This window comes from Asterias amurensis, chromosome 13 (genome assembly GCF_032118995.1).
Source record: "Asterias amurensis chromosome 13, ASM3211899v1".
Classification (NCBI taxonomy): Eukaryota; Metazoa; Echinodermata; class Asteroidea; order Forcipulatida; family Asteriidae; genus Asterias; species Asterias amurensis.
In genome coordinates this window covers 7,253,024-7,280,162 of record NC_092660.1, presented here as the reverse complement: position 1 = coordinate 7,280,162, position 27,139 = coordinate 7,253,024, and the positions used below count along the sequence as shown (strand labels likewise).

General features: G+C 37.3%; 1 protein-coding gene across 2 annotated transcripts in view; it reads left to right on the top strand.

Annotated features, from left to right (window-relative positions):
- The window catches only part of LOC139946335 (uncharacterized), a 43,580-nt gene that overhangs the window by 7,326 nt on the left and 9,115 nt on the right, over positions 1 to 27,139 (top strand). Inside the window, exons 3-15 of one of the 2 annotated variants that reach the window (XM_071943972.1) lie at positions 2,336 to 2,456; positions 6,547 to 6,655; positions 7,547 to 7,707; positions 8,715 to 8,883; positions 10,253 to 10,367; positions 11,225 to 11,366; positions 12,843 to 12,965; positions 15,114 to 15,243; positions 16,199 to 16,296; positions 17,881 to 18,150; positions 18,908 to 19,156; positions 22,968 to 23,061; positions 24,624 to 24,875. In XM_071943972.1, the coding sequence (XP_071800073.1) occupies positions 2,336 to 2,456; positions 6,547 to 6,655; positions 7,547 to 7,707; positions 8,715 to 8,883; positions 10,253 to 10,367; positions 11,225 to 11,366; positions 12,843 to 12,965; positions 15,114 to 15,243; positions 16,199 to 16,296; positions 17,881 to 18,150; positions 18,908 to 19,156; positions 22,968 to 23,061; positions 24,624 to 24,875 (2,033 nt within the window). The remainder of the gene's footprint in view (positions 1 to 2,335; positions 2,457 to 6,546; positions 6,656 to 7,546; positions 7,708 to 8,714; positions 8,884 to 10,252; positions 10,368 to 11,224; positions 11,367 to 12,842; positions 12,966 to 15,113; positions 15,244 to 16,198; positions 16,297 to 17,880; positions 18,151 to 18,907; positions 19,157 to 22,967; positions 23,062 to 24,623; positions 24,876 to 27,139) is intronic. The other variant, XM_071943971.1, reaches the window with a different exon arrangement.

Here is a 27,139-nt window from a genome sequence, read left to right as displayed (position 1 = left end):
TCAACAATAAGAAACACGTGAATTAACCAGTTTTTAAGACATTCAAAAAGTTTGAAAAAAAAATACAATGAAAACACGTTTAAATAATAATTATTTTGTGACAATGATTGCTGCGATACCTGGTCAACTATCAGAGTAATCGGTGTTTCAAATCTCCAGCGATGTAATTTTTCCTTGTCTGTCACTTACTTCCGCGCGACGTTCATGAATTTTCCGATCGGCCTGTAAGTGTTGACCGTTGACACGAGACATACCCCCTCTAATGTCTGCTTGTAGTCAGGCACCCTCAGTGTTTTCACGGAACGCGTAATCAGCCCATGTTTTTTTGCGCGATCTTATACTCGTATAAAATAAATCTGTCAAGAAAACAACGTCAGCATTTACTTACGTTCGACAATCCATAGGACAGACGAAAAACCAAAACGTCTTTCAGATGATTTACAACGGAAATACTTTCTGCCGAACGCTAGTTTTTGGAAACTAAATCAACTTCCGTTCAGATACGTTTGATGTTGATTGCGCGAAGGTAATAAAGTCTGGAACGTCATTTTGCAGTAAAGTCTGTCTATTTTCTGGAACGTCATGAAAATCTGTCATTGTTTGGCGTCACTTAAAATCTGTCAAAAATTACGTTCGAAACTGACGCTTTTTACCTAACACTTGACAAAGTTTTTAATTTTGATAAATATTAGGTATGAGAAGCTGCATTAATCAGAGAAATTACAGTAGTCTTGTGCCAGAAAAAAAAATAATTACAGACAATATTTGCTTTGTTTTTCTGTCAACCTTTTGCCCTCCTCTGTCAGGCTTATATTTTCTGTGTTTGGTGTTTTGTTGATTTTTTACTGATTTTATTTGAAAGCAAATCTGTTGGGCCTCATTATAGTAAACAGTGAATGTTCCTTAGTGATTTACTTAAAAAGATAGTGGACACTATTGGTAATTGTCAAAGACCAGTCTTCTCACTTGGTGCATCTCAACATATGCATAAAATAACAAACCTGTGAAAATTTGAGCTCAATCGGTCGCAGAAGTTGCGCAATAATAATGAAAGAAAAAACACCCTTGTCACACAAAGTTGTGTGCTTTCTGATGCTTGATTTCGAGACCTCAAGTTCTAAACTTGAGGTCTCGAAGTCAAATTCGAGGAAAATTACTTCTTTCTCGAAAACTACGTCACTTCAGAGGGAGCTGTTTCTCACAATGTTTTATACTATCAACCTCTCCCCATTACTCGTAATCAAGAAAGGTTTTATGATGATAATTATTTTGAGTAATTACCAATAGTGTCCACACTGCCTTTTAAGATGCTATGTCAGAGTTTTGGCCCCAAAATTAAAAAAAAGATTTTTTTGAGTGAATGGTATTTCAAAGAGTATCAACCGCTCTAACGAAAGCAAGTTTAACTTTTTCTTTTAATGGTCAGGAACCATGACAAAAATTTAAACAATTCTTATAAAACACATAAGAATTGGTCATGTGATATATTGTCGGATCCCGACAAAAACTAATTTTGAGCACTTTATTTCACTGCTACTAATAATTGGTGGACTTTTTTGAGCAATGGCTTAAATGAAAGCTTGTAACTTTCTCGACCCCCATCAAAATACCTATTGAATTTTAAACTAAAATTTGGGGTAAAATCTGCCAAAAATCTGACATAGCATCTTTAAGCTAGTTTTGAATTAAATATATATATAACCACAGGTTTCACTGCTGCAGACTCTACATTTTAAAAATGAACACTACACGATTAAAATTAACTGAACTATCCTTATATGAACATTTTAGTAAACCTTAATATGTATACAATTATTTGAAATAACTGAAAAGGTCAAAAAAAAAATTTGAAAAATGACATTTGAGGTTGTAAAATTGTCCATATTTCAAAGAAGATGCCATATGCATAAAATAACAAACCTGTGAAAATTTGAAGTATGTTGCTGTACCCTCTGCCAAAACATAGGATTCGAACTGCCTCTAGCTACCGGGCAATCTCGGTAGTCTAGTTGGTAAGAAACTGCTCTAGAATAGCAAGGGTCGTGGGTTCGAATCCAACCCGAGTAATATGCCTGTGATACTTTTTACAGGACTCTGGAAAGTACCGAGGATACAGTGCTATAAACACACATCGGTGTATGGGTAAAAAGCAAAATTAATATTATTTTTTTTATTTTTTTTTTTTATTTTATTTATTTATTGACATCCAACAGCGGAAAGCCGCCACTTACAGGAATCGTTAAAAACTATGTAAAATATCACCAATATCACTGATTCAAATTTAATATCTATTACATGTAAACACAGTCGTGAAGAATTTTGTGCCATGTTACAGATACAGCAGCATGAGAGTATTGACATTGGAATGCTACAACTTGCTGTTCTGTCTGATGATGAGGAAGGCTTGCCCTCATATAAACATCATGGAATGCTTGAAAATAGTGTTTGGACTAGAGGTGAGTCAACCAAACTGTGGACTAGAGTTATTAGCTCAAACTGATTTGTGCTTAGCTGAATGGAAATGCTGTCAACCACGCTTAAGGCAGTGGACACTATTGGTAATTACTCAAAATAATTGTTAGCATAAAAACCTACTTGTTAAAGACACTGGACACTGTTGGTAATTGTCAAAGACCACTTCTCACTTGCTGTATCTCAACATATGCATAATATAACAAACCTGTGAAAATTTGAGCTCAATTGGTCGTCGAAGTTGCGAGATAATAACGAAAGAAAAACACCCTTTTCACACGAAGTTGTGTGTGTTCAGATGCTTAAGCTCAGATGCTGGTAGGCTTCGAAAAATCTCACACATAGCTGGACTAGAGTTATTAGCTCAAAGTGATTTGTGCTTAGCTGAATCGAAATGCTGTCAACCACGCTTAAGGCAGTGGACACTCTTGGTAATTACTCAAAATAATTGTTAGCATAAAAACCTACTTGTTAAAGACACTGGACACTGTTGGTAATTGTCAAAGACCACTTCTCACTTGCTGTATCTCAACCTACTGTATGCATAATATAACAAACCTGTGAAAATTTGAGCTCAATTGGTCGTCGAAGTTGCGAGATAATAACGAAAGAAAAAACACCCTTTTCACACGAAGTTGTGTGGTGTGTGTTCAGATGCTTAGGCTCAGATGCTGGTAGGTTTCGAAAAATCTCACACATAGCTGGCCTCTGAACTTGGCATTTTTGCAGTCGGGCTAAGCAAATGTGATTGTCAGGGTGCATTCAGACGTGTTTCCATTGTTCTTTTCAACCAACCAAAGCAAGGCATTTCGGGGTTGGGGTGCTCGTCTTTCTTGGAAACGTCATTGAATATTCTGCCACCAAGGAGTTAAGATAGATTGTAGTTTCGCAAAATTCCCTCCCTCCCTCCCTGGGGTTTAACGTAAGGGCCAGGGTATTACAATGTAGGTGATACAGATTAGGCCTGGGCGAATAATTCGAATATCCGGTTAATGGCGAATAGGTTTTCCTATCCGTAACCGCGAATGCCTTTTTTTTCTTAACCGGATATCCGCATAGGGCGCGAATAGCTATTTATAAACCGGATAGTTCTGTAATTACAACCAAGTAACCGGATATTCTTTAATATCCGAATATCCGCGGACGTCGGGCGACAACTGACATGAATGTTTTGTCTGAATCCTAATGAAACTTCTATTAAGACAGCATAAAACAGCATAAATTAAGTATTTAACTATGCTCACCTCCGTGAAGAGTCAAAACAATGACATTTCTGACGTAATTTGTTCAAAGATTACAAAAGTTTTCCTTCACGTAGAGTCATCCACGATCAAAAGAAAAAGCAAATCGCCATCTTTAAATTAGATCCGGTCATTTTTATGAATGAACCGAGTGACACTGTCTAAAACTAATATCAATCCGCCCAGAAGATCTCATTCACGAACGAACAGCGCCCTCTAGCGACAAAAAAAAAAAATTCTAAATATTTTTTTATTTTTATTTTTTTTATAGCGCCCTCTAGCGGCGAAAAAAACTATTCGAATATCCGGTTAATTTCGGATAGTTGGCCAGCGGTATCCGAATAACAAAATTTCACTATTCGCCCAGCACTAATACAGATTGAGTTGACTAATAATCTTACAACTTGGAGACTTTATTAATTTAAAGCAGTAAGTTTAGGCTTTTCCTGTATAAACAAGTTAATGGGCGTGGAAGCCTGTGAGGAAAGTGGTAATAAAGTGATATGATTGTATATAAAGAAGTAAATTAAATTGGTACCTTCTTGGCAACTCGCTGGAAGTGGGAACCTCATTGACCCGGAATTTCTCCAGCCAATGAGTGCAGGAATTTACATAATAATTGTAAATGGTTTGGTACCTTCTTAAGCAAATCGCTGAGAAGTGGGAACCTTTGCGGATTGGAATTTTACGTTAGCAATGTGTGGAATTGGGAACCTTTGCGGATTGGTCACAAAGTGTATTTATAATTGGAATTGGTATACTTCTTTATGAGTGGATATCACTGGATGGGAAATATTTTGAATAAATATTGCAATTTAATTGGCGCTTTACCACTGAATTCAGAGTACGGAATAAATTAACTCCTGGCAGAGTTCACTACAACAAAAAATTCTTGTGTCTGCGTATTTGTCAGACCAAATAACATTTATTAACTGACCCTAGTTAAAAACGAAAAATAAAATTGTTTTACTTTTTCATTTTGGGTCAGAGGTCAAATAAAGGTTAGTTACATGTGTGACGTCAGACAAAAGCAGGTTTTTGTACCAAAATTTTCTTTCTAAAAACTCTGTTAGTTTGAAATTGCTGGAAGACTCATACTTCTTGTGGGGGGACTTTCAATCCCAGTCAGTATAATGAAACAATCAATTTTAAGGTCAATCATATCTAAACATTTTAAATAATAATTTTCTGTGATTAGGTTGGGTTACGTGTGTGACATTATGGTTCGTTACGTGTGTGACGCCCTATGCTTTAATGCACTGAGGCAATCGACAATCAAGTAAATCAACAATGAAATGATTTGTGTGTAAATTAATGAATAATATAAATGGATTCAAACAACTGTATTGAAACAACATTATATTTTTGTTTGGAACAATTTAAATTAAAAAAAAACAAGCATTACAAACAAAAATGTACACAAACGCAATGGCAATACCAATGTCAGAGAGAAAGAGAGAAAAATTTAAATCCACTTTTGGTTTTGTCCCTCCCCCTTTGTCAAAAAATGTTGGCTAGGCCTTTATTATACCCCTCTCTCAAGTGTAGGTAAAAAAATGTGGCCCAAAGTGACACACGGCTTATTCACCTGGGTGTGCATCACAGCGCATACCTTGTGTATTGAGGGACATGCATGTTAGCATGCTGTCACACACGTAACAAAGAGGTCACACATGCAACTAGTTAGGTGTGTGACACATTAATTAAGGCCATTATTTAAAAGTGTGTGAATTTATTGTGCATTACGTTTTGTATTCAGATAGGCCTGGCAAAACTATAAAGTCTGAACATTATTAAAGCAGTGCTTAATTTGTAGTACAAACTTCATCCATATTTCAGTTACGTGTGTGACATGGAAAGTCGCTAAATTCTTCGTTAATTACTGACTAATTCTGATAGAAAAAATTCACATTTGGTTTAAAATTGATCTAATTCAAGTCAAAGGCACTCAGCAAACCAGATAAATGTTTATTTGATAACAGACTGAATGCCAATAATTCTCCAGTCAGTTTAGGGATAAAAAAAATAAAATTCAAAATTAAAATAAACTTTATGTTAATTTATGCAAATTAGGGATGGCCGCTCTTAAAAAAAAGTTTAAACAAATGTTGTTCAAGAAACTTCAGGTAGTGCTTTATTAAAAAAAAAACGACAAAAAAGTTAATATCAGCAACTTCATTTTTTTCAAAAAAAGTTTCACATTTCAGAGAATGGCCCTAAATTTCCACTTGAGGTCTAGAAATCAAGCATTTAAAAGCACACAACTTGGTGTGCAAAGGTTGTTTTTTCTTCCATCATTATGTTGCAACTTCAATGACCAATTGAGTTAAATATTTCACAGGTTTGTTATTTTGTGCCAAGTGAAAAGACTGGCTTTTGACAATTACCAAAGGTGTCCAGTGTCTTCAACTTTAGTGCTCTAGTACAAATCTTGTTTTCCTTGGGGAGCCCTACTTTCATTTTTCAGTTCCGCTGTCTTTGCATTATTTGTTCAAAAATTTGCTAAACTTATTGGAGGGTTGGCCCGGTCACACAAGCCCCGATAACGAAAACGAGAACTTCTAAAATGCATGCCCTTGATTGGTTGAATAAGCGTGGGCGTATTCTGCGTGAAGCATTTCAACCAATCGAGGGCCTGCATTTTTATCAGTCTCGTTTTCGTTCTTGTTATCAGGGCCTGTGTAACCGGGCTTTTATACTCATTTTTTTTCTTCTGTGTTCTTCTGATGTTTAATTCTTTCTCGTATTTTAATGTTTTTTATTTTTAGTCTTCATAATATATTTAAATGTTCTTCACTTCATTTTATTCATAGTGATTTGTTCTTGTTTGCAGTTACAACCAGATTTATAAACACTGGAAATGAAGATATCCTGTCACTCCTAAGCTACCTGACATGTGGAATCACTTCTGATGTGGACCACCTTTCTGCAAAAAATGAAAGGTAAGAAAGGCATACAAAAACAATTGAAGTTTCAATTTGAATTTATAAATTGTCCAATAACAAGAATAATAATAACAGCAGCAGCAGCAGCAGCAGCAGCAGCAGCAGCAGCAGCAGCAGCAGCAGCAGCAGCAGCAGCAGCAGCAGCAGCAGCAGCAGCAGCAGCAAAATAAAAAAACAGACACAACAAAATTAGTCCTTGAAAACCTGTGACATAAGATAAGTTTTGAGAAGAGATTTGAATGTTGTGGTACAAAGACATCTAAGATTAAGTGGTAGAGAGTTCCAGATGCGTGGTGCAGCTGAAGAAATAGACCTGTCTCCCCATGAGTGTCGAGACTTGGGTTCAATGAGAAGAAGCATGGAACTTTATCGAAGATTTCTTGATGGAGTGTAAACTTGAAGAAGTTCAGAAATATAGTGGGGAGCCTTGCCATTAAGTGCTTTGTGGACAATGAGCATCAGCTTGAAGATGATTCGTTGAGAGATAGGGAGCCAGTGTAGTTGTTTCAGAATGGGGGTGATGGAACAGGATTTCTTAGACAGTGTCACAATGCGGGCAGCAGTATTTTGAAGGCGTTGAAGACGGGAAATCTGGTTGTTAGGAAGACTGTAGAGAAGAGCATTGCCATTGTCAAGGCAAGAAGTAACAAATGCATGAATGACCTTCAATGCATGAATAATAAACCTTTGTTGTCTGCATCTTTTTGTCTTTCAATTTTGTCAAATTAATTTTAGCAAATTAACAAAAACTCTGTTAGTGTTAGCTTGGCCCTTACATGATGTGTACCAATGTTCTCTGACAATTTTCTAATTACCTTAAAGTCAATGTTCTTTGATCTGCAATCTTTTACTAAAACATTGAAACTTTGAATGTTATTTTTTGAGCAGAGATGTTGATTTTGTCCATCATGATGGAGAGATGTATGAGATTCTACCCAGCTCAGACGTAGATTCCACACCTAAAGAGCAAACCGATCACTGTCATGTCAAGCAAGATATAACCAAGAAGAGAAAAGCTGTATTCACAGCCGACAGAAACTTCTACTCTGGTAAGGATACTAAAACTAAAGTTCATTTCTTAAAAGTTTACCATTGTGCACCACCAAGCGCATCACCTAGCTAACCCGCATCACCAGAACTTAGGCAGTATGCAGCGTCAGAGTCCAGCTTTCTCCAGAAGACGATCAGTGCATACTGATCCAAACGTCGAGTTGAAACCAATGGTTCTTTTCAGAACCACCCCCAACTCATTTAGAGATAGTCATTACTTAGTGTTACGGCAAACCTTACTATATAGTTTACAATTGTCATTTAGCATTGTGAATGTTGCTTGTGATGAATAAATCACATTGAAATTCAAAGCATGATTGTGTATGTAGGTGATGAAGGCCCAACAGGATGCTGCATAAAAGCTGTTAAGCAATTACCTTGACAATGCGCTGTATTTTTTACCGCGTGAGAGCTCTAAGCATCGCCATCAACTCAAGGGGAGGCCTAGCACCAACTCCTGGCTGGATTAGACCTAGAGGCCGCCCTCGATCATCCTGGGCCCACCAACTTGGCCGGCCTAGCGAAATTGACCACATGTGGCGTGAGGCTGTAGCATGCAGACACAGGAGATCGGCGTGACAGACCCTTGCTGTCTCTGCGGTTGGCTCTCTGCGGTATACTAATACCACCACAGACATATCCAGCATGGACAAGACATTTAAAGGACCATATAATCCACCTCTAAAGCAACTCAAAACTACGGCCCAACAAAAGTGACAGAGCGCCTATTAAAACCGTGCAGGACGAATCAGGTATACCCCTGCAAGTGATACGAATATGAGAGGGCCCTCACACGGTAAAAAATACGGCGCATTGGTTTGGTGTATAATTAAACAAAATGGAATGTGGTCTTTTTGACTCATGCTGAATTCCTTGTTGGGTATTGCAGAGCTGCCAACTGTAGAAATTTCCCTGAAAATAAGCTAATCTGCTCAACACATTTTAAAATCTCTGTGATAATGGAAACTTTCCCTTTACAGTCAATGTATTTTTCTCTTTGTCACAGCTAATGACCTTTATTGTGAAAGCATCTTATCAGTGAACGTCTTGAATAACTTGGTATCTCAGCAACATCCACAGATGGTATGTTTGTGTCGTCATTTGACTTCCAAAGTGCTCAGTGATCCTTTTGTTAATTCTTCAGGCTCTCATTACGATGAGATGTCCATATTTTGGTAAGAATATTTTATTTAAAAAAAAAAAGTTGTGTGTTTTGGGGGCTTATGTTTATTAGCTGTACCAAGTCCGACCTACTGTAGGAACTAGGTATTGTTTTTGTCAATATTGTTTTTATTTTTATTATTTGTATCATTATTATTAGCTTTTGTAATCTTCAAGCTTTGTTTTTTAATGTTCTTCTTTCATTCCCTAAAATTGTATCGACTTTACCTGTAACTTTTCTAAAAGCCCTTATGTCCCTTTTATTAAAGTTATTAAAAATTAGCCGATTATATACCATGTTAAAGCCATTGGACACTTTCGGTAAACAGTATTGTCCAAGGCCCACGCTTCAGATTCCGCCAATCGTGAAACTTTTTTTCAGGTAAACGCACTTGTTTGACACTGCAAATGAATTTTTCTGGCATGAAAAAACGGACGACATCATTATGATTTCATCCATCATGTGTTTTGTATAGTGTGTGTATTAAGTGAAAGTATTTTGTTGGTCACAAATACAACTTTTCAAAATAAGTTAAAATTAACCAATCTTTTTTCAAAATAGCCTAATTCCTAATTTTATTGATTTGCTTAATACCTAATGAATTGTGGATCATGGTTTTTACTATTTCTCAGGTTTCATACTTTTTTTCATGTTTTTACTGTAGTGTTGTTTATTGATAGTTTTATTTATTTGTATTCCTCATCCAGTCTTGTACATGTTTGTTTTTTAACAACATGTTGTAATCATACTTGTGGACTGCCTGTGGCTGTAGGATTGTAAATGCTTCATCAAACCTTGCTGTCATCTTCATTCAGGACCAGTGCTTTAGTTGCTTTTAGCCTGTACCGTGTGTCTAAAAAAAATATACACTTTTGAAATGGCTGCCGATAAGAAAATATATGATTCTGGGGAAAAGGTTTAGATGTGTGGATAGCTTTGGATTCAACTTTCATATGACACAAAAATATCCAAAAATAATTAATGCTTGGGTGAGCTCCAAAGGACTTGCCTCTCACAAATTGGAAAGCTAATTACTGTGCAACCTATTTTCTTCAAACCCTTTACAAAAGTGAGCAGTGCTCACCCAATCATGAATTTATTTTGACTTTTTTGTGTCCTATGAAAGTTGAGTCCATAAGCTATCCATACATATAAACCTTTTTCCCCAGAATCATATATTTTTTATTTGGTAGCCATTTCCAAAGTGTATAGTTTTTTTTTTAAAGACTCCCTGTATGCCTACAGGTAGTTTTATACATATTTATTAAATTGTTTTCCTGAGCTGAACTTTTGTTGGCAAATATTGTTATTGTACTTTGTGAAATGGCCGAATGAAAACTGATAATAAAACTAGTCTGAATTATCTATCTATCCTTGTTTAGGAATGAGAAACACTTCTCCAAAGATCCTACTCCCAGTCTAACCGATGATAACTGGTTGACAACTTTCAGCATCTGTGCACCTACTGGCCCTCAACTGGATAAACAAAACAAACAGGTTAGTGCAAAACGCAAAAGTGTTCAATAATAAAAACTTTTAAAACCGCAAGGGAAACTGACAGGTTAAATTTTAAATTAATTATGTGCATGGCACGTACACAGTTGTGTAATCGACCACTAGTCATGACTGTATTCAAGTCTCTGACATGTCTAGTATTAGGGAAGATTTACAACGAGTCACAGGCCGCCATTTTTGAGTCATTAATAAGGGAATAAAAGGTTAGCGACGAGTTCTTCAATGGCCGGCGGCGGCCATGTGATAAAGGCCCGAGCCGAAGGCGAGGGCCTTCATCGCACGGCAACGACCCTGCAAGGTTTTAAACGGACGTTTAAGAATGAGTCACTACTCTTTTATTCCCATTCATAAATGCCCTTTTGTTAAAAGACGTTAAAAAATACAATTATAGACACTTTAACAATTGAAAATTTGAGGTTTGAAATGATTTTTTCAAAAACTTTGTGAAGAATCTGTTTGATGCGCGTGGGTTGTGTGTACGCGCGTGCACTGAGATTCCGCGTGCTCGCTTAGATTACGCGCTGTTACTTTAGCCATGAATTGCGGTTCGCGTGATAATCTTGCGCGCCCGACACGCGGAAGCCAGCTTGTTATAAACAGTTCCAGCTGGTCATTATCAAAGGTTTCAACACCCCCACGTGACGCGCTCTCCACCGATAGGAGTAGAGAAACTGTCTTAATAGTTAATAAAGTTTTAATAGGCAAGTTATTTTATTGAATCGATAAGTTCAGCAATGATGTTGATTATATCCACTTCCACAAATTATATTGAATCTAAAACTGAGTTAATATCAATATAGAAAGTAACGGTTGTAAACTAACTTGTTATTTTATTTCAGGATGTTTTTGTTGAGGAGACATTAAGCGGCATCCAGATGAGTTTGAGTGTCATAGAATATTGTGATCGCCTTAAATGTATTTGTGAGATGATAAGTGATCAACAAGGTGATTGTGTGCAACTACTAGACAAGGCAATTATAGGTGAGTGCCAGGTTGTAATCTATCTAAGTATCTACATGTGTATCTATCTAGCATATATATGGCTCCATAGGAGTTCCTGAATGATGTTCCTGGCCTTTGTTTTCTTTTGTAAGTCCTTGTTTCTGACCCTGTCCTTTCTTGTAACTCTTACCATGATCCTCACCATTGCTCTTTCTGTGACTCTAAGTTTCTTCATTGCAGTTGTAATCATTGCAAATTAAAGTATCTTTGCGAGGTCTTTGTCTTAGTGTTTAAAATTTTAAAAAGGTTTCGAAGGAATCAGTCGCTCCAGACATTTTCTAAATTCAGTCTTAAAGGCAGTAGTCACTTGTTCATTGTCAAAGTCATTCTTCTCACTAGGTGTATCTCAACATATGCATAATATAACAAACCTGTGAAAAATTGGAATCAATTGGTCGTCGAAGTTGAGAGAGAAAAATGAAAGAAAAAACACCCATGTCACACTTTGTTTTGTGCTATCAGATACCTTGAATTTGAGACCTCAGCTGAGGTCTCGGAATTCAATTCAAGTATTTTAGTGAGAAATTGTAATTACTTGCTTCTCAAAAACTACAATGCTGCCGAGGGAGCTGTTTCTCAAAATGTTTTTTTTACTATCAACAGCTCTCCATTGCTCATTACCAAGTCGGTTTTTTGCTATCAATTATTTTTAGTAATTACCAATAGTGTCCATACAGTTCCTTTAATGGGCTTCGATACCTTTTGTAGATCAAGTTTTTAGCTATGACGTGAATTCCTGCTCACTGTGAATTATAATATGTATGTGATATGATTTACCTGTAGAAGTTTCAGCTTCATTAAAAACATCAGGTTTCTGATAGAAAGAGGGTAAAAATCCCAGAGCAACATTGTCAGGGGAGTCGCAGAAACCCGTTGAACATGCTAAAAAAAATTTTGTCTCACTGAGACCAAAATTATTTTTGTGACACTGTTTTACTCATTTTTCAAAAACTAAAGCACCTCAGGGAAGCTTTCTATCATCATTACCTTCAAACCGTGTCAGTTTAAAGTAAATCTGTGGACATTGTGTTTTTTGTCAGACATAAAGTTAACCCTTTAAATCAAATTTCGTTTTTAAGATTGGAAATTAAAGTCTTTATCTTTTGGATGAATGAACGTAAAATGAGGAATGAGTCAAATATGCATGTTTATAGCACATTTATGTTGTTATTTTTTTTCACCTGGAGGAGGAATTTTATTAAAGCTACTTTAATGTACAAAGCTACACAAACTATCGGTAAAACCAACTACTTTTAGAACAATACGTAAAGAGAATAGGCAAATGGCAAAACCAGGAAATTTTGTGTTAAGTTCATTGATATCATCAAGGATGTTGTATTTATACTTTGTCAGGTAGTTACATATACGTACATAAATCGTAGGCCAATGTTTCAGAGTTGTTTAAATTTAGTGACATTTACATTTATTTTAGCAATTTATTTTCTTTTATTCCAGAGCAAGAGATTAGTGGTAACTTAAACAAGCTTGCTGGATCGTCACAACTACTGAGCATTAATGTAGAAGGGTTTGAAAGAACTGTAATCAACGAGCCTTCCTTTAAGAACTTTAATACTGAAGGTAAAACTACACAAAACTCAAATCAAATCAATTTCATTTCATTTGTTTTTTTAAACCTTGCAATAAAAATCATGAACATTGTTTTTCAATGTGCATCAACGATAGAAAACACAAAATTTGAAAAATAGAAAGGAGGAACTATACAAAGATTAACAGAAGGAAATACACAGTGACATAGATAGTTACAACCATCCTATCCTTCTTTAGGAGAGCATTCCTGAGAGACCAATTTATTTAGCAACTTATAAAGGATTACAAGAGGCTGCTGCACACCCAGCAGCCACTGAATAAAATACCATTTTCAGTGAATGATTTCCCTTGTATAGCAGAGCAAACCAGTCGCCACTGAGTGTGTCCTTAAGTAAGGTCACGGTCTGAAGGTCACTTGATCCCTGTGGGGTGTTAATTCCACTTAGATCAGTAATTGAATGATTCACTGTTTTCTGTTTCTCGAGTGTGCATGGTCTCCTTGGGCAAAGTGGGCTTGTCCTGAAATTTCTGTGAATACCATTGCCAAAAACTGAGCAGATGCCGAGAGATTGCCTTAAATTTACCTTCTGCTGTATTTACGGCGAAACAGATTTTTCACAGTAATTTTGGGGTGAAGTTGTTCATAGTGGACCATCAGTCCTCATTTACAGGTGTGACCTTGCACTAGTGGGGGAATCAAGATGTGATATTGGGGTTCACAATGTACCCTGCGTCTGATTTGAAGGAGGGATGTGATTTTGGCTAAGGCCAGACACTATGTGATTTTGGTATTGCAGCCAGACAGTGGATGTGATTTTGATAATTGACAGTTAACCATGGATGTGATTTGTAGCTCGGATGTGATTTTGGCTAAGGCCTAAACAGTGGATGTGATTTTAGTAATGCCACTAGCAGTGGATGTGATTTTGATAATTGGGATGTGATTTCGAGCTCGGATGTGATTTCGGTGGATCAGATGTGATATTGGATAGATTTTCTCGAAATCACATCCTTTTTCCATTTTAGTTGTAAAATCACATTTAGGCCATTCACAGTGTAAAAATATAAGGGAGACAACAAAATTATCTAAAAACCACCTAAAAAAGGGAACAATAAAACACTGTACAGAATGAAGAAGGAACGATTAATTATTGTCTTTAAGGCACTGGACACTATTGGTAATTACTCAAAATAATTGTCAGCATAAAAACGTACTTGGTATCAAGCAATGGAGAGCTAGTGATAGTGTAAAACAGTTTGAGAAACGGCTCCCTCTAAAGTATTAAAATGTAGTTTTTTAGTAAATTTCTAAAATAAATTATTTGATATTGATTTTGAGGTCCTGAAATCAAGCATCTGAAATCACACAAATCGTGTGACAAGGGTGTTTTTTTCTTCCATTATTATCTCTTAACTTCGACGACCATTTGAGTTAAAATTTTCACAGGTTTGTTATTTTGTGCATAAGTTGAGATACACCAAGTGAGAAGACTGGTCTTTGACAATTGCCAATAGTGTCCAGTGTCTTTAAAGATTGCCGAACACATTGTGGTTTGCTATCTATTTTTTTTAAATCCTTGTCTGTCCAGCAAAAGGACAAGGTCTGGAACTGGGGATAACATAATAATTTTGTTAACATAATAACAGGGTCTTTTTGGCACAAAGGTAAAAACCCTTGAGATCTAAGGCTACGGGATGTGGCCCAACCCGAGGAGTTATTGGCACAGAGGAAAATGTGATCTGTGATAGAATAAAATAGACTCCTTGCATTACGCAAAACGCTACAGGGACGCTATGGGCACACGCACGTTTTACGCACAAAAACAGCTATCTTCCAATCATTTGCCTCCTTTGACCCCAGTGAGGGCAATTTTGACCCCAGTAAGGGCGCTTTATTGAGTGTTTGACGTCACTTGCAAGGGATGTATAGGAATGTATTTTATTGTATGAATATTTCTTTTGAGGAAAGATATAAGTCTCATTGTACAATGGACAGTTCTTTCAGAACTGAGAAGTCTCCCGAACATCCGATAGAACAAAGAAAGAAAGTTCTCTAAGAAAAAACTCTACCTGGCAAGTAGATACACACATGGTGTTATTGTAAACCAAATATATATTGATACATGTACCTCACCATGCAATGCCTCACATCCTAGGGACATACATTTTATTTAACAGGGTTGACAGAAAGAAAGTCAGAGACAGTTTGTGATCAACTAGAATTTCCAACTGATGGACAACAAATGTTGACTACGCTTGAACAATGTGACTGCCAAATGAACAAGTTCGATCTAAGTACAACACAGCTGTAAGTATTCTGAATCCAAACTGCCTCATGCGCTAATGGACCATGCAGTCATAAGCCCCTTTAACCTAAGAAACCTAACGACCATCGTTTCGGGCACTAGTTGTCTGTCCCAAAGGCTGCATGCAAGTTCATGACAAACATTCATCTTATCACACATACCCCGTTGTCCCTCGTTTATGCGAGATCACACTGTTGTTTGTTTATCATTTCGCTGTTGCATGCTCTGTCCGCAGTGTCCTGTTTAGTGTAGTGTAATTTTGTTGGTTGCCACCAACTGCTTTCTCTGCGCGCCATTTGTGTTTTTATATGCGACTTCTCAGCATCCTGACTCCAAAGGTTAATGTTTCCGAGAGCATTTTGAAAAAGCTGAATTCAAGGCTTTCTTGATTGGACGCTTCTTGGTCATAGCATGAAAACTTTTGGTTGAGCAATTTAAAATAAAGGAATAAAATAGTGGTGACTCGTCCTTAAATGGCCAGTTAAAACCAGCAGGATCTCAGCCATGCTATCCTGCTAGGGCCTTTAGCGTACGACACAACCCTTCAAGGTTTTACAATTATAGACAACTGTGACAATCTGCTTCGTAGCGAAAATTCAAACATTGTAAAAATTATGTTTGGTGCACATTGGGTTGTTTGTGTTCGCATGTAAAAATAGATTTTGCACTGTTACCAATAGCTATGAAGTGAGTTCTGCATAATTAACTTGACATACCGAATTTTCAAATTTTAAATTTTGTACTAATTTTCCAAAAACTTTTTAGAAAAAACAAAGGTAATGACAAATTTGCTTTAATCTGACAATGACACCAACAGATGTATGATATAAATGATATATGATTCCTGAAGCTACTAATTGTACATAAACTTTGATTTCATTTTGTGTAGGCGCCTTGATTGGTTTTCTGGAGAAGTGCGCATTATAAATCCATATTATTATATTATTATTATTACAGTATGAGCTGCAACCTTCAGACTACAGAGTCATATACCGAAGTACAAGCTTTAGAGACGGAGAAGCACTTCATGCAAACCTTAGCTATGAGTTTACAAGGTTGGTTAATAAGGGAATCAATGTGTGGTGAAGAGGTTTTCAACTAGTGGTTTAATCCCAACAAGGCCTGGTTCTTGATAATTTTACCAAGACGAAGTCGAGGTAAATTATCAAGAACCAGGCCTCAGCGGGTTTAAACCACTAGTTGAAAACCGATTCAACACACTTTGATTCCCATTCATAAATACCTTTTCGGTCAAAAACATCAACACTTTTTGGTCAAAAAGTAAAATAAATGCAAAAATTATAATTGTTCAATGATTTCTTTCAACACAACACCCCTCCAGCTATGAAATGGTAAAGCCCTCCGCCGCCCTCGGGTAAACAACTCCATAATGCTGTGCACGTCGCGCGTATCGCGTGATAATAATAATAACCGTATTTATAACGCGCCTTTTTCGAAAGGATACAAAGCGCCAGGTTTTATTACTGCAAGGAGTGGGGTGAATTTTTGAGATATAAGACCTAATCCTTAACCACGATGTAATGGTTTACAAGGTGCTGTGGCGCAATATGCTGCACACCGGGGCGAACCCCTTCTCTTTTCGATAAGTGCACTGGGTTCTTTTACATGCGTTTACACAACACATGGGACCAACAGCTTTACGTCCCATCTGAAGGAAGAAGCAATGGTTATGTGTCTTTTTAAGGACACAAGTGTCACGGCGTGATGTGGCCCAACTGTTTCAGCCGTTGCTCTCCACCAATAGGAATGAAGAAACTGTCTTATAAGAACAGGTGCAAGCTCGCGTATCACGCCCATGTTTCAATACTTTTTACTGGTCATAATCAAAGGTTTATACACACCAACGTGACGCATTCTCAACCAATAGGAATAGCGAAACTGTCTGAGGTATTTATGAATGGTTTATTTGGCTATGTTACCCATTTATACAAATGTGCGTTTGGACATCCTACATGTAGAATTACTTTGTTGAAAGTAGTATAAACAAACAATTAACTCATATTTTAAAATATATATTTGTTTAGGAATAAGGGTCAACTTTGCATAATGTTTTTAATATGACCAATATTTCTTTCAAAAATTAAACAAAAAGGTTGGTTTTTTTTTGCTAACTGCATATGGTTTTGTAAAATTAGATCCTTTTTTCTGAGGGGGGGGGGGATTTGTCAATATAGCTTATATTTATCTGCACACCTTTTTCTTTGAAGAAATAAAACAACAAAGTATTTAATAAACAAACCACTAAAAAAGGTTTTGAAATGAGAACAATTGTTCAAGGCATTTTTGCCTGGAAGCCAATGACAAGGAATTCATACAATGTTGGACAATAAGGTTACATTACTAAGGTTTTTTTAAATCACTATTTTTCTAATCTAGTACAAGTGAAATGCATTTTTTTTCTTCAATGAGGCCCTTTTGAAATTTATAACAAATTGCAACGGGTTAGAAAGTAAAACTGCAGCTACATGTAGCTTTCTTTTACCTTTGCAATATGACAAACAGGGGCAGGTTTTAAAATACCCCATTAAATGAACAAATTAACTCTGCATGTAAGGAATACAGTCACCTCTCGCCAATCTGTTTCAACTTATCTTCACTTTTTTTTCTCACACATGAAGTTCCGAACCTCAAAGAAGAGAAGTCTGCTTGCAGTGCTGTGTTGCTAGCTGTCTGCGGCCTGCACGCCACACAATTACGACCCAATGACTTGGACCTCACACTACCCTGGGACCCAGTCAACAAATCTGCTAATAATGCAGTAAAGACCGATGAGGATATGTCAACAGAATCTTTCTCCCAGTGTCATGATAAAAACGCTGATCATGAGTTGAGTACATTCACAACTGACAAAATACAGAAATTCAATCTGGGAATTTCCTTCAATGATGGTAAGATCACATGCATTTAAAAAAAATACATTTATTGTGTTTATTATTTTGTTATGTTTTCCCCATTGCATCTCATCTGGTTGGTGTTTCTACTTACATTTGACACAATTAGGGGCCTTAGTGTTAATACGATGGTTCTTGTATATCATTTGTGTATTGCTTTTACTTGCCATCTTTTGTTTTAATTTTCACTACAATTTTTGATTTCTGTGTTATGTATATGAATTTTAACCCTTTTATGAGAGGGCACATATTTTTTGCCTTTCCCTGTATTGTATTGCCCAAAAGATTAAAATAAAAAAATTAAATAAAATTGTATAGAACAAACTTTTTAGCCCATTATGGGCAGGGTGCTGTGCCGCCATTGTTGCAAGATTTTAAATAAAAAAACTTGGACAAATTGTTATCCTCATGCAAATTGTCTTTCATGGAAATTTAATGTCATAAATGATGTTAAATTTGCATCGGGATAAAGAATATTCTTTTTACCCCCATGCAAATTTAAATCATTTGCCGTACGCAATGCTAAAATATAGGATTCCAACTGCCTCTACCTGGCAATCTCGGTGGTCTATCTAGTTGGTATGACATTCCTCTAGGATTGCAAAGGTCGTGGGTTCCAATCCCACCCGAGTAATATGCCTGTGACTTTTTCACCGAACTCGGGGGGAAAGTACTGAGTATATAGTGCTAACACATCAAGAATAGGGGTAAAACCATAGAATCACCATTTGTTTACTGTGTCATTTATCCATAGAGAATGTGACCAGTTGGTATGAGGCAGCTTGTTCTTGCACAAGGTCTAAACCATTGACTCCTGTGGTAGTCAATAAACCAAAGCAGAACACTACAAAGGTGCCGACTGCAAAGGTCAAGACTGAACAGGCAGGTCATCAACACACAGCAAGTTTAGTCGATAACTTTTTTCTCTTGAGAATGGGACATGTGAAGACAGAAACAATGAAACCAAAGAAAAATGACAAGCATCCTTCTACTAGCGTGCCATGTAAGTCATTCAAAACCATGAAACTATTAAAAGCGTAACCCGCGCCATCTTGGATTGAAATTAGAAGGTCCAGTGGCATGGCATCCTTGCTGAATTCAACAACATCGTTGTAGAATTCAACACGATTGTGTCGTTTCAGACGTCGGGTTGCAAGTCTACAAAACCCTGACCCGAACTCCCACTTACGAGTCGTCTGATTGGAGGAAGTTTGAGCGGCGACCGTGTGTCAACCACTGGTCGATGTTGTTACCAGACTTCCTAGAAATCTTTCTGACAGGCGACTCATTGGACAGTGTTTCGCAGATGGTTCTCCGGATTGGTTCACACATTGCCCCTTGCCCGCCCACCCGGCATTCGATCCGCCCTTTTTGGTCGGGTTACTTTCGTGTTGTGCTAAGCATGGTTCTAAGGAGTGTTTCATTCATTGCCGCGCAGGGGGTCGAAGAGGCTGGGTGCCAGGACAAATCCGAAACAAATCTCACGAATTTGCATTGAATGAATGAAGTAACTCCGATTGATGTTTCGCAGGCGACCATATGTCAACCAGTGGTCGATGTTGTTACCAGACTTCCTAGAAATCTTGACAGGTGACTCATTTGTTGAAAAGATTAAATGGAGAATAATTTATAAAAAAGCATTGACTTCCAAACGGCATGAGAAATGGACAAGGACGGGATCAAATGGAAGCTTTATAATTTTGGAAACATTGGGTAACTATAGGGCTATAGGCTGGAAGGAGCCTGTGGGAATTAATAACATTTTGGGGTTGGGAGGTCAGTGTATTGTGAGTGGTGTGTTGTCTGGTTTTAAGACAGGCCACCTGTTGCTTTGTGAAGGAGGTCGCCGTGGGATCACATTAGGGGTGGCGACCTCGGACTTCCAATAATCTCCGACGCTCTTACTCCCCCCCCCCCCCCACACCAACAAAAAGCGGTGGTAAACAGTAGATAGAGTTTGTTCCGAAAACTCGCTTTATTTAGTGCTGTAACAACTTAACGATATATCGTGGGACGTGGCGCTCCATAAATCGCGATGCACAAGTAAAGGGCCCAAGATTCTAAAATTGTAGCGTTATTTGAAATAAAGCAAACAATAATTAAACGAAAGCAACCAATCATTTAATGTGTTCATTTTCAATACAATTTTGCAGATAACGTTGAACTTTTTCGCTACCATCAGTTCTGTTCAAAACGATTGAACCTGTGGACCGCCAACCAGTGCATTTTTTCTCTCAAGGTGTTTTCTCTTCCCTTTCAGTCGGATAAACTCTGCGGATATTGGCTGTGACTATTCAAGCCTTTTTAGTCGGATTTCTCCTCTGCTATTTAGTACAAATGATAATTGTTGAGGAGGATATTATACCAGTCTCTTACGAGCCTTTGGTCGAGTAACTCGGTGCGTTTATTGACGGTGACTATGGATTTGTTCATGGAGGTACCTATGATTTGTTGAGAAGGGAACCAAAATACCACTGATGCCAAATTCATCAGGTTAGAAAAACGTTTTGGTCTGATCATAGTTGCTCTATGGTCTGATTGGCTCTTCCACAAAGACCTCCTGATTGGTCGCCAATGTGAAGACACTTGCGTGCACGTGAATTATACCCAATGCGCTCCGTTCAAGAAAATACTGTGTAATTATAACAGTGTGTTATATTTTTAGTCCACTAGGTCATTACCCTTACTATTTGGCTTAGCGGGGAAATACTCAGTGCAGTTGAGATAATAAAATTGATACAATGACATAGCCCATTGAATGAAAACTATGCTCAAATGTTGGGGACAAAATAATCAATTTATGCGGATAATGCGTTTACTTTGTCTTCATCCAGGATAGATTGACATGACCTTATATATATCCTTTGTTAAATGTCTCATATTTCAATCTTCAATCTTATTTCAATCTTTAGCATAAATAACTAGACCAACAAGGTAACACACAATTGAACAACTATCTTGTGTTACCATGGTGTTACCCACACCCCTGTAACACTACCATTTTTGTTACACTAATCAACAATTTACAAATCTAAAAGAGCGAAATGAAGAGACAAACACCCCCCCCCCCCAAAAAAAAAAAAAAAACATAATATGGGCCTACAACATTACATCCACAAGAATTTCAAGAAACATTCATTATATCAATAAGTCGCTCCCTTATGGGGAATTACCAAAACTATACACCAAAACATCAATCAACAAACAAGTCGAAATAAGTATACATTAAATTAGTTTAAAAGGCATTAGCCTTGCTCAGAGCAGTCGAATTATTCACTCCGAAAAAAGACCGCCGCTGTATAAAAACCCACCCGTATTCACTGTGCGTAACATCGCACGACACGATGCCCCCGTACACTATCCGCATGCGGAGGCCGTCAGGCCGACAGCCTTGTAGGGTCTGTGTTGAAGCCACTGACCTCATTACTATAATAAGCGAAGAGTTCCCACGGTCAGCTCATTACCATAATGCCCGCGAAAGATGAGACATGTCTACATCATCACACACCACCACCACGGACGCTCAGCGAGCATGATAGGCGTGTGTGATTGGACGTCAAAATGAATAATTCATTTGCCTCACATCCTGTGTTGTCTGATAGGTCTGACGAACGATATACATATTCATGAGCTGCATACTAGCATATCCTAGAGCCCCCCAATTTCGTCCACTATTGGAATTTTTTCAATACAACACATTAAAACGGGAAGATACAGACCCGACAAGGCTGTCGGCCTGACGGCCTCCGCATGCGGTTAGTGGTGTACGAGTGCGATGACTTGTGTGAACAGTATTCGTGCGATGTGACAGTATGTATACGGGTGGGTCATTCGGTGTGATCGCACACACCATGCACAGGGTATACGGCGGGTGGGTTTACAGCTGCGTCTTTTCGGAGCGAATAATGCGACTGCCTTGAGCAAGGCTAAAAAGGCATGGATAAAGAGAAGCAAATGGCAAAACACTGATATAATGTTTTCTTGAGACACAAAGAAAAGGACAAAAAAGGAATCAAAGAAAAACAACCCAAATAATAAAAGTATATAAATCTTATGAATGTTATATGAATCTTTAAGGCTTTCCCAATCCAATTTTACAAAGTTATTTTAACCTCTGTCCCTCCGAATACGTCTCTCTTAATATGTGTGCTAAGGTACGTCGAGCCCATAACGAGCCTGTGGGCGCAGCCACTGCAAGTAGTGGCCAATGTGCGCCATAGCCTCATTTTGGGTTAGAAATATGACGTCATGCATAAATATTAAGAGAGGCGTATAACACCCTCACCCCACATTGCATTTCGAAATATTTGTGAAAAGGATTTTTCATCATCTAGCGGGGTGCCGCGCGAAGCGCGGCATCCCGCTAGTTGCTCTTAAAGGCAGTGGACACTATTGGTAGTTACTCAAAATAATTGTTAGCATAAAAACTTACTTGGTAACAAGCAATGGAGAGCTGTTGAAAGTATAAAATATTGTGAGAAACGGCTCCCTCTGAAGTTACATAGTTTTTGAGTAAGAATTAATTTTCCATGTATTTAATTATGAGACCTCAAAATGTTTTTGTTATTATTTCGCAATTGAGCTCAAATTTTCACAAGTAAGAAGGCTGGTCTTTGACAATTACCAATAGTGTCCAGTGTCTTTAACTGTACTAGGTCAGAAGTTTTGAGCATTTCTGAGTTGATGGATGGAAGAAAGAGATATAGCAATAGCAATTTATTATCAGCTACATAGAGATATGCTCACAATTATTGAACAATATTAGTTATGTGTTGTTTATATTGTTCTTTTTTATTTGTGAACTAATGTTACAGATGCAGATTGTGATATAAGAGGACATACTCTGATGTTAATTGGTTCTGAAAGAATTACACAAGAATCAAATCTACTACTACTGCTTAAGTCAAGGTATTAGTAACAAGATTTGGAAATGTTTGTCCAATAGGCAATCAAAATATCTGATTTAAATTTGCATTAGGGATAAAGAATATTAATTTAAGTTTTACCCTTACACCAATGTGTGTTGGCACTGTATACTCAGTGTTTTTCCTAGTTCTGTGAAAACAAAATCACAGGCAAATTACTCGGGTGGGGTTTGAACCAAAGACCCTTGCAATCCTAGAGCAGTGTCTTATCCAACAAGAAAACTGAGATTGCCCGGTAGCTAGAGGCAGTTCGAATCCTATGATTTGGCACCGGGTACCGCAACGATATACAATAGATTTGCATCAGGGATAAAGAATATTAATTGTAGTTTTACCCTTACACCCTCGTGTGTAAGCACTTTATACTCATCAGTGCTTTTCCGAGTCCTACAAAACAAAAATCACAGGCATATTACTCAGGTTCGGATCCACGAACCTAGCAAAATAACGTTTAGCTTAATTTTGTATGCTTCAGGCAACGGCCGGCTGAAAATAACTGGTAACTTGAACTAAATGCAATCGCACAACATCGGTAAACAGTATTGTCCTAGGCCCACACTTCGTGTATCACAACTTATATATAAAATAACAAACCTGTGAAAATTTAAGCTCAATCGGTCATCAGAGTCGGTAGAAAATAACGGGAAAACCCACCCTTGTTACTGCACGTTTCATCGTGTCATGACATGTGTTAAAAATAAATCCGTTATTTTTGCTATCGAGAATTGATAATTGTTTTAATGTATCCTCAAAAAGTAAAGGCATTTCATGGAATAATATTTCAAGGGAAGTCTTTCACCATTTAATACTGTAAACCCTGTAAGTTATTTGTAAATCTGTTAACTTTTAATTTTTGTTATGTTCTGAAAGTGTCCAATGGCTTTAACCAGAAAATTACTACATAATCATAAATAGAGGATGGCTCTGGCGAAGGTCCAGTTTAGATCAAAAGCTAAGGCCATCTACTCTATACTTATTTTGTGTATATATATTTTTAATGAAGAGAGATCAAAATTTTGCCCATTTGTTATGAATTAGCATTGTCATGCATTGCTTTCAACTAATGTAAAACTATTTGTTTCATCAATAATACAATTTGCTTTTGGTTGTTCGAAAGGAATCATTTACAGAGCTTGTGGATGATATTTCCCCTATAAAGCTTAGTATGTAAAATTGTATGCTCTTTTTAGTTAATTGTTCATAACTCATCAGATTAATTGTTCATCATTCATTGGATGGCCATCATATTTGTTTCAATAAGACCATTTATGTCAATGAGACCATTTAAACATGTTTCCATTTGTGGGGTACTTTTCATATTTTAAAAATACTTTTTGGTGTGTGTTGTTTTAATTGACTAAGTCAGTGTACTTCTCCTGGTTTCAGATAGACACTTTTTATATTTAAGAATTCTTTTAAGGCTCTTTGATAATTTTCGTCTCTTGTTTGGTGCTATTTTAATTTGTACAGGGCGCCTTGGGGTACAGTCATGGATGTAAGGGTTTATAAGCATTACTTATTATTATTTTAATTTATTTTTCCTAGGCATAACATTGAAATCTTGGAGTGTAACTACAAAGAGTTATACAAAGACAGTGTGTTCCTTGGTCTTGGAGATGAGCTATGCTATGCAGATGTATGCGTTGATGAGATGACTGGAATTGTACTGGAGGATTTCTCCATTGTACGAGATTCTATTTCACTGGAAGCATTAACCAGGAGACTAGCTAAACTCTCCTTACAATACTGCTGCTGTTGGCTGATCCTACTGTGTTATCCACTCACTAATAATATGGCGTAAGTTCAGTAAAGCCCTTTTCACACACATGCAATTTAGCATGGGTCCCTTGCTTTATTTTAGCATGGTTGTAAAAATGCACTTCATGTCCAAAGTCCCTAAAAAATCTTCTCAAATGCTGTCCTTTCACACGAGATGCATTTTTGTAAATGTTCGCAACCATGTCAAAATTAAGCAAGGGACCCCTGCTAAATTGCTGTGGTGTTAAAGGGTCTAAACAGTTTCATTTAGTTATGATTGAAGTACCCGCTGGTTTTACTTTTTGACTTGCTCTGGTTAATCATGTTTTCAGGCATGCAAGACTTCCCGTTTACCAGCTGATTTCCTCTTATGGGGTTTTGATTTTTCTCTTTTTTCTTCACTTTCTTTGTGCAAAAGTAAAGGAATATTATCTGTTCCTCTTTTTTTCTTGCCCGGTTTTCTCTTTTCCTCTTTTTGTATGGATAGTTACTCACATGTCTTGGTTTTGTTGTGTAGAATATTTCTATTTCAATCAAATGTGCAGGGTCTGTACAAATGTTTAAATCTGCACTTAAAACAAAACATTTTAGTCATTAAGCACAGTCTTTACGATAGGTCATACATGATTCAATGTATGTTGGAGAGATTGATCTTTTATTGTAATTGTTACGAACCTCACATTGATCCCTGTGCCTTACTAGCGCCCTCTTTTGACCCAATAACTTGTCAATGTATTGACTTGAGATCAATGTTCGATTCGATATCATCTAGAATTGCTTAGCTCTTACTTCCACCTACGTCACAAGGACTCTCTGTCCAGTCAGCACATTTTGATGTCGGACCCTGGATCGTCCGCTTCTCCCACTCATGCATATTCAGTGAAAGCTTTGTTTGCAACCTAGTAAACCACTCCCTCCGCACACGACGCAGAACTTTGTGCTTTATCAATTGCCTGTGTACAAGAAGCAATGCCATAATGACGTGCGTAATGATAGCACACGAACCATAATGCCATAAGGTTGCGTGCTAGCGGAAGCCATAGCCTCACGCACGTATTTGTTGTACACGAAATACAATGCCATGCCAATGTGCGTAATCATTTGTACACGAAATACAATGCCATGCCAATGTGCGTAATCATTTGTACACGAAGTGCAATGCCATGCCAATGTGCGTAATCATTTGTACACAAATACCATGCCGTGTCCTTGTACACACACTCGATTGCGTGTATTCCTTATGTAGTTGCATTTTGTACACAGGTGATTTAGCGTGTAATTCCCAATGTAATATCCTCATGCACATTCTTAATTGTACACAAGCAATGACAAGCCCCGTCTTACTCTCAACTGTCAATCACTTTAACCTTACTACCCACAACTCCTTATTTGGGTTATCAACTTGCCACGTCCGACGACCTTCCAGCATTGCAGTCTTCTATTGGTCAAGACCCCAAATTGGCTTATGTTTAATTCATTTCTATACTCCAGCTTTCTATAAAAGCCCAGGATTTTCCTCATTCAGAGCATGTTATGATGTTGAGAAGTAACAACTCCAGACAATAACTCGATGTATACTCCGAGTAAATGTTCCAACCACATTCCAGATATTATGTTCCAGATATTAGTACTCCATAGACCCAGTACCTCAGTTCTCCTTTTTATGATTAGTGGCTTATAAACCGAATATTAACACTAGTGGCATTATTGCGCTACCACATCACATGTTGTAATGTCATAAGTGATTCAGCTGTAAATAAATTACCAGTTCATGTTGTCAGTAAAGTCAGACTCTTGCAACTTTATTATTGTCTTCCTCGTATGTGATAGGCCAGCACACTCGCCTCATGCGAGGAACGCAACATAATATACATTTGTATGTTTTATCAAGATATCATCCTTTCTTGTTATGTTATTCTTTAATTGACCATTGTTAGTTGCATCCTAATGCAACTTGCTCTGAACATACTTTGTTCTTACCACTTTATTGGTTCATAGCCAGCAATAAAAACTTTGATTGGCTATAATTTCCCCGCTTTTTCTGGATTATTTTCCCTTTCTTTTACTATAAATGGATATGTATTTGTTTGTACTTGTTTATGCCTTTGAAAAGGGTCCAGTTTGGATCGAGAACTAAGGCCATCTATCCTACACATTTTGTATGTGTTTACATTTATATGTCTTTGATTTCTAATGTTTAAAATTTTTATCTGCTAATGTGTTTATATTGTAGAATCTTTTCTGTAAGACATTTTTTGTATTAGGCCTGCATTTGAATTGGTCTTGCTGTTAGCTTTGTTTCT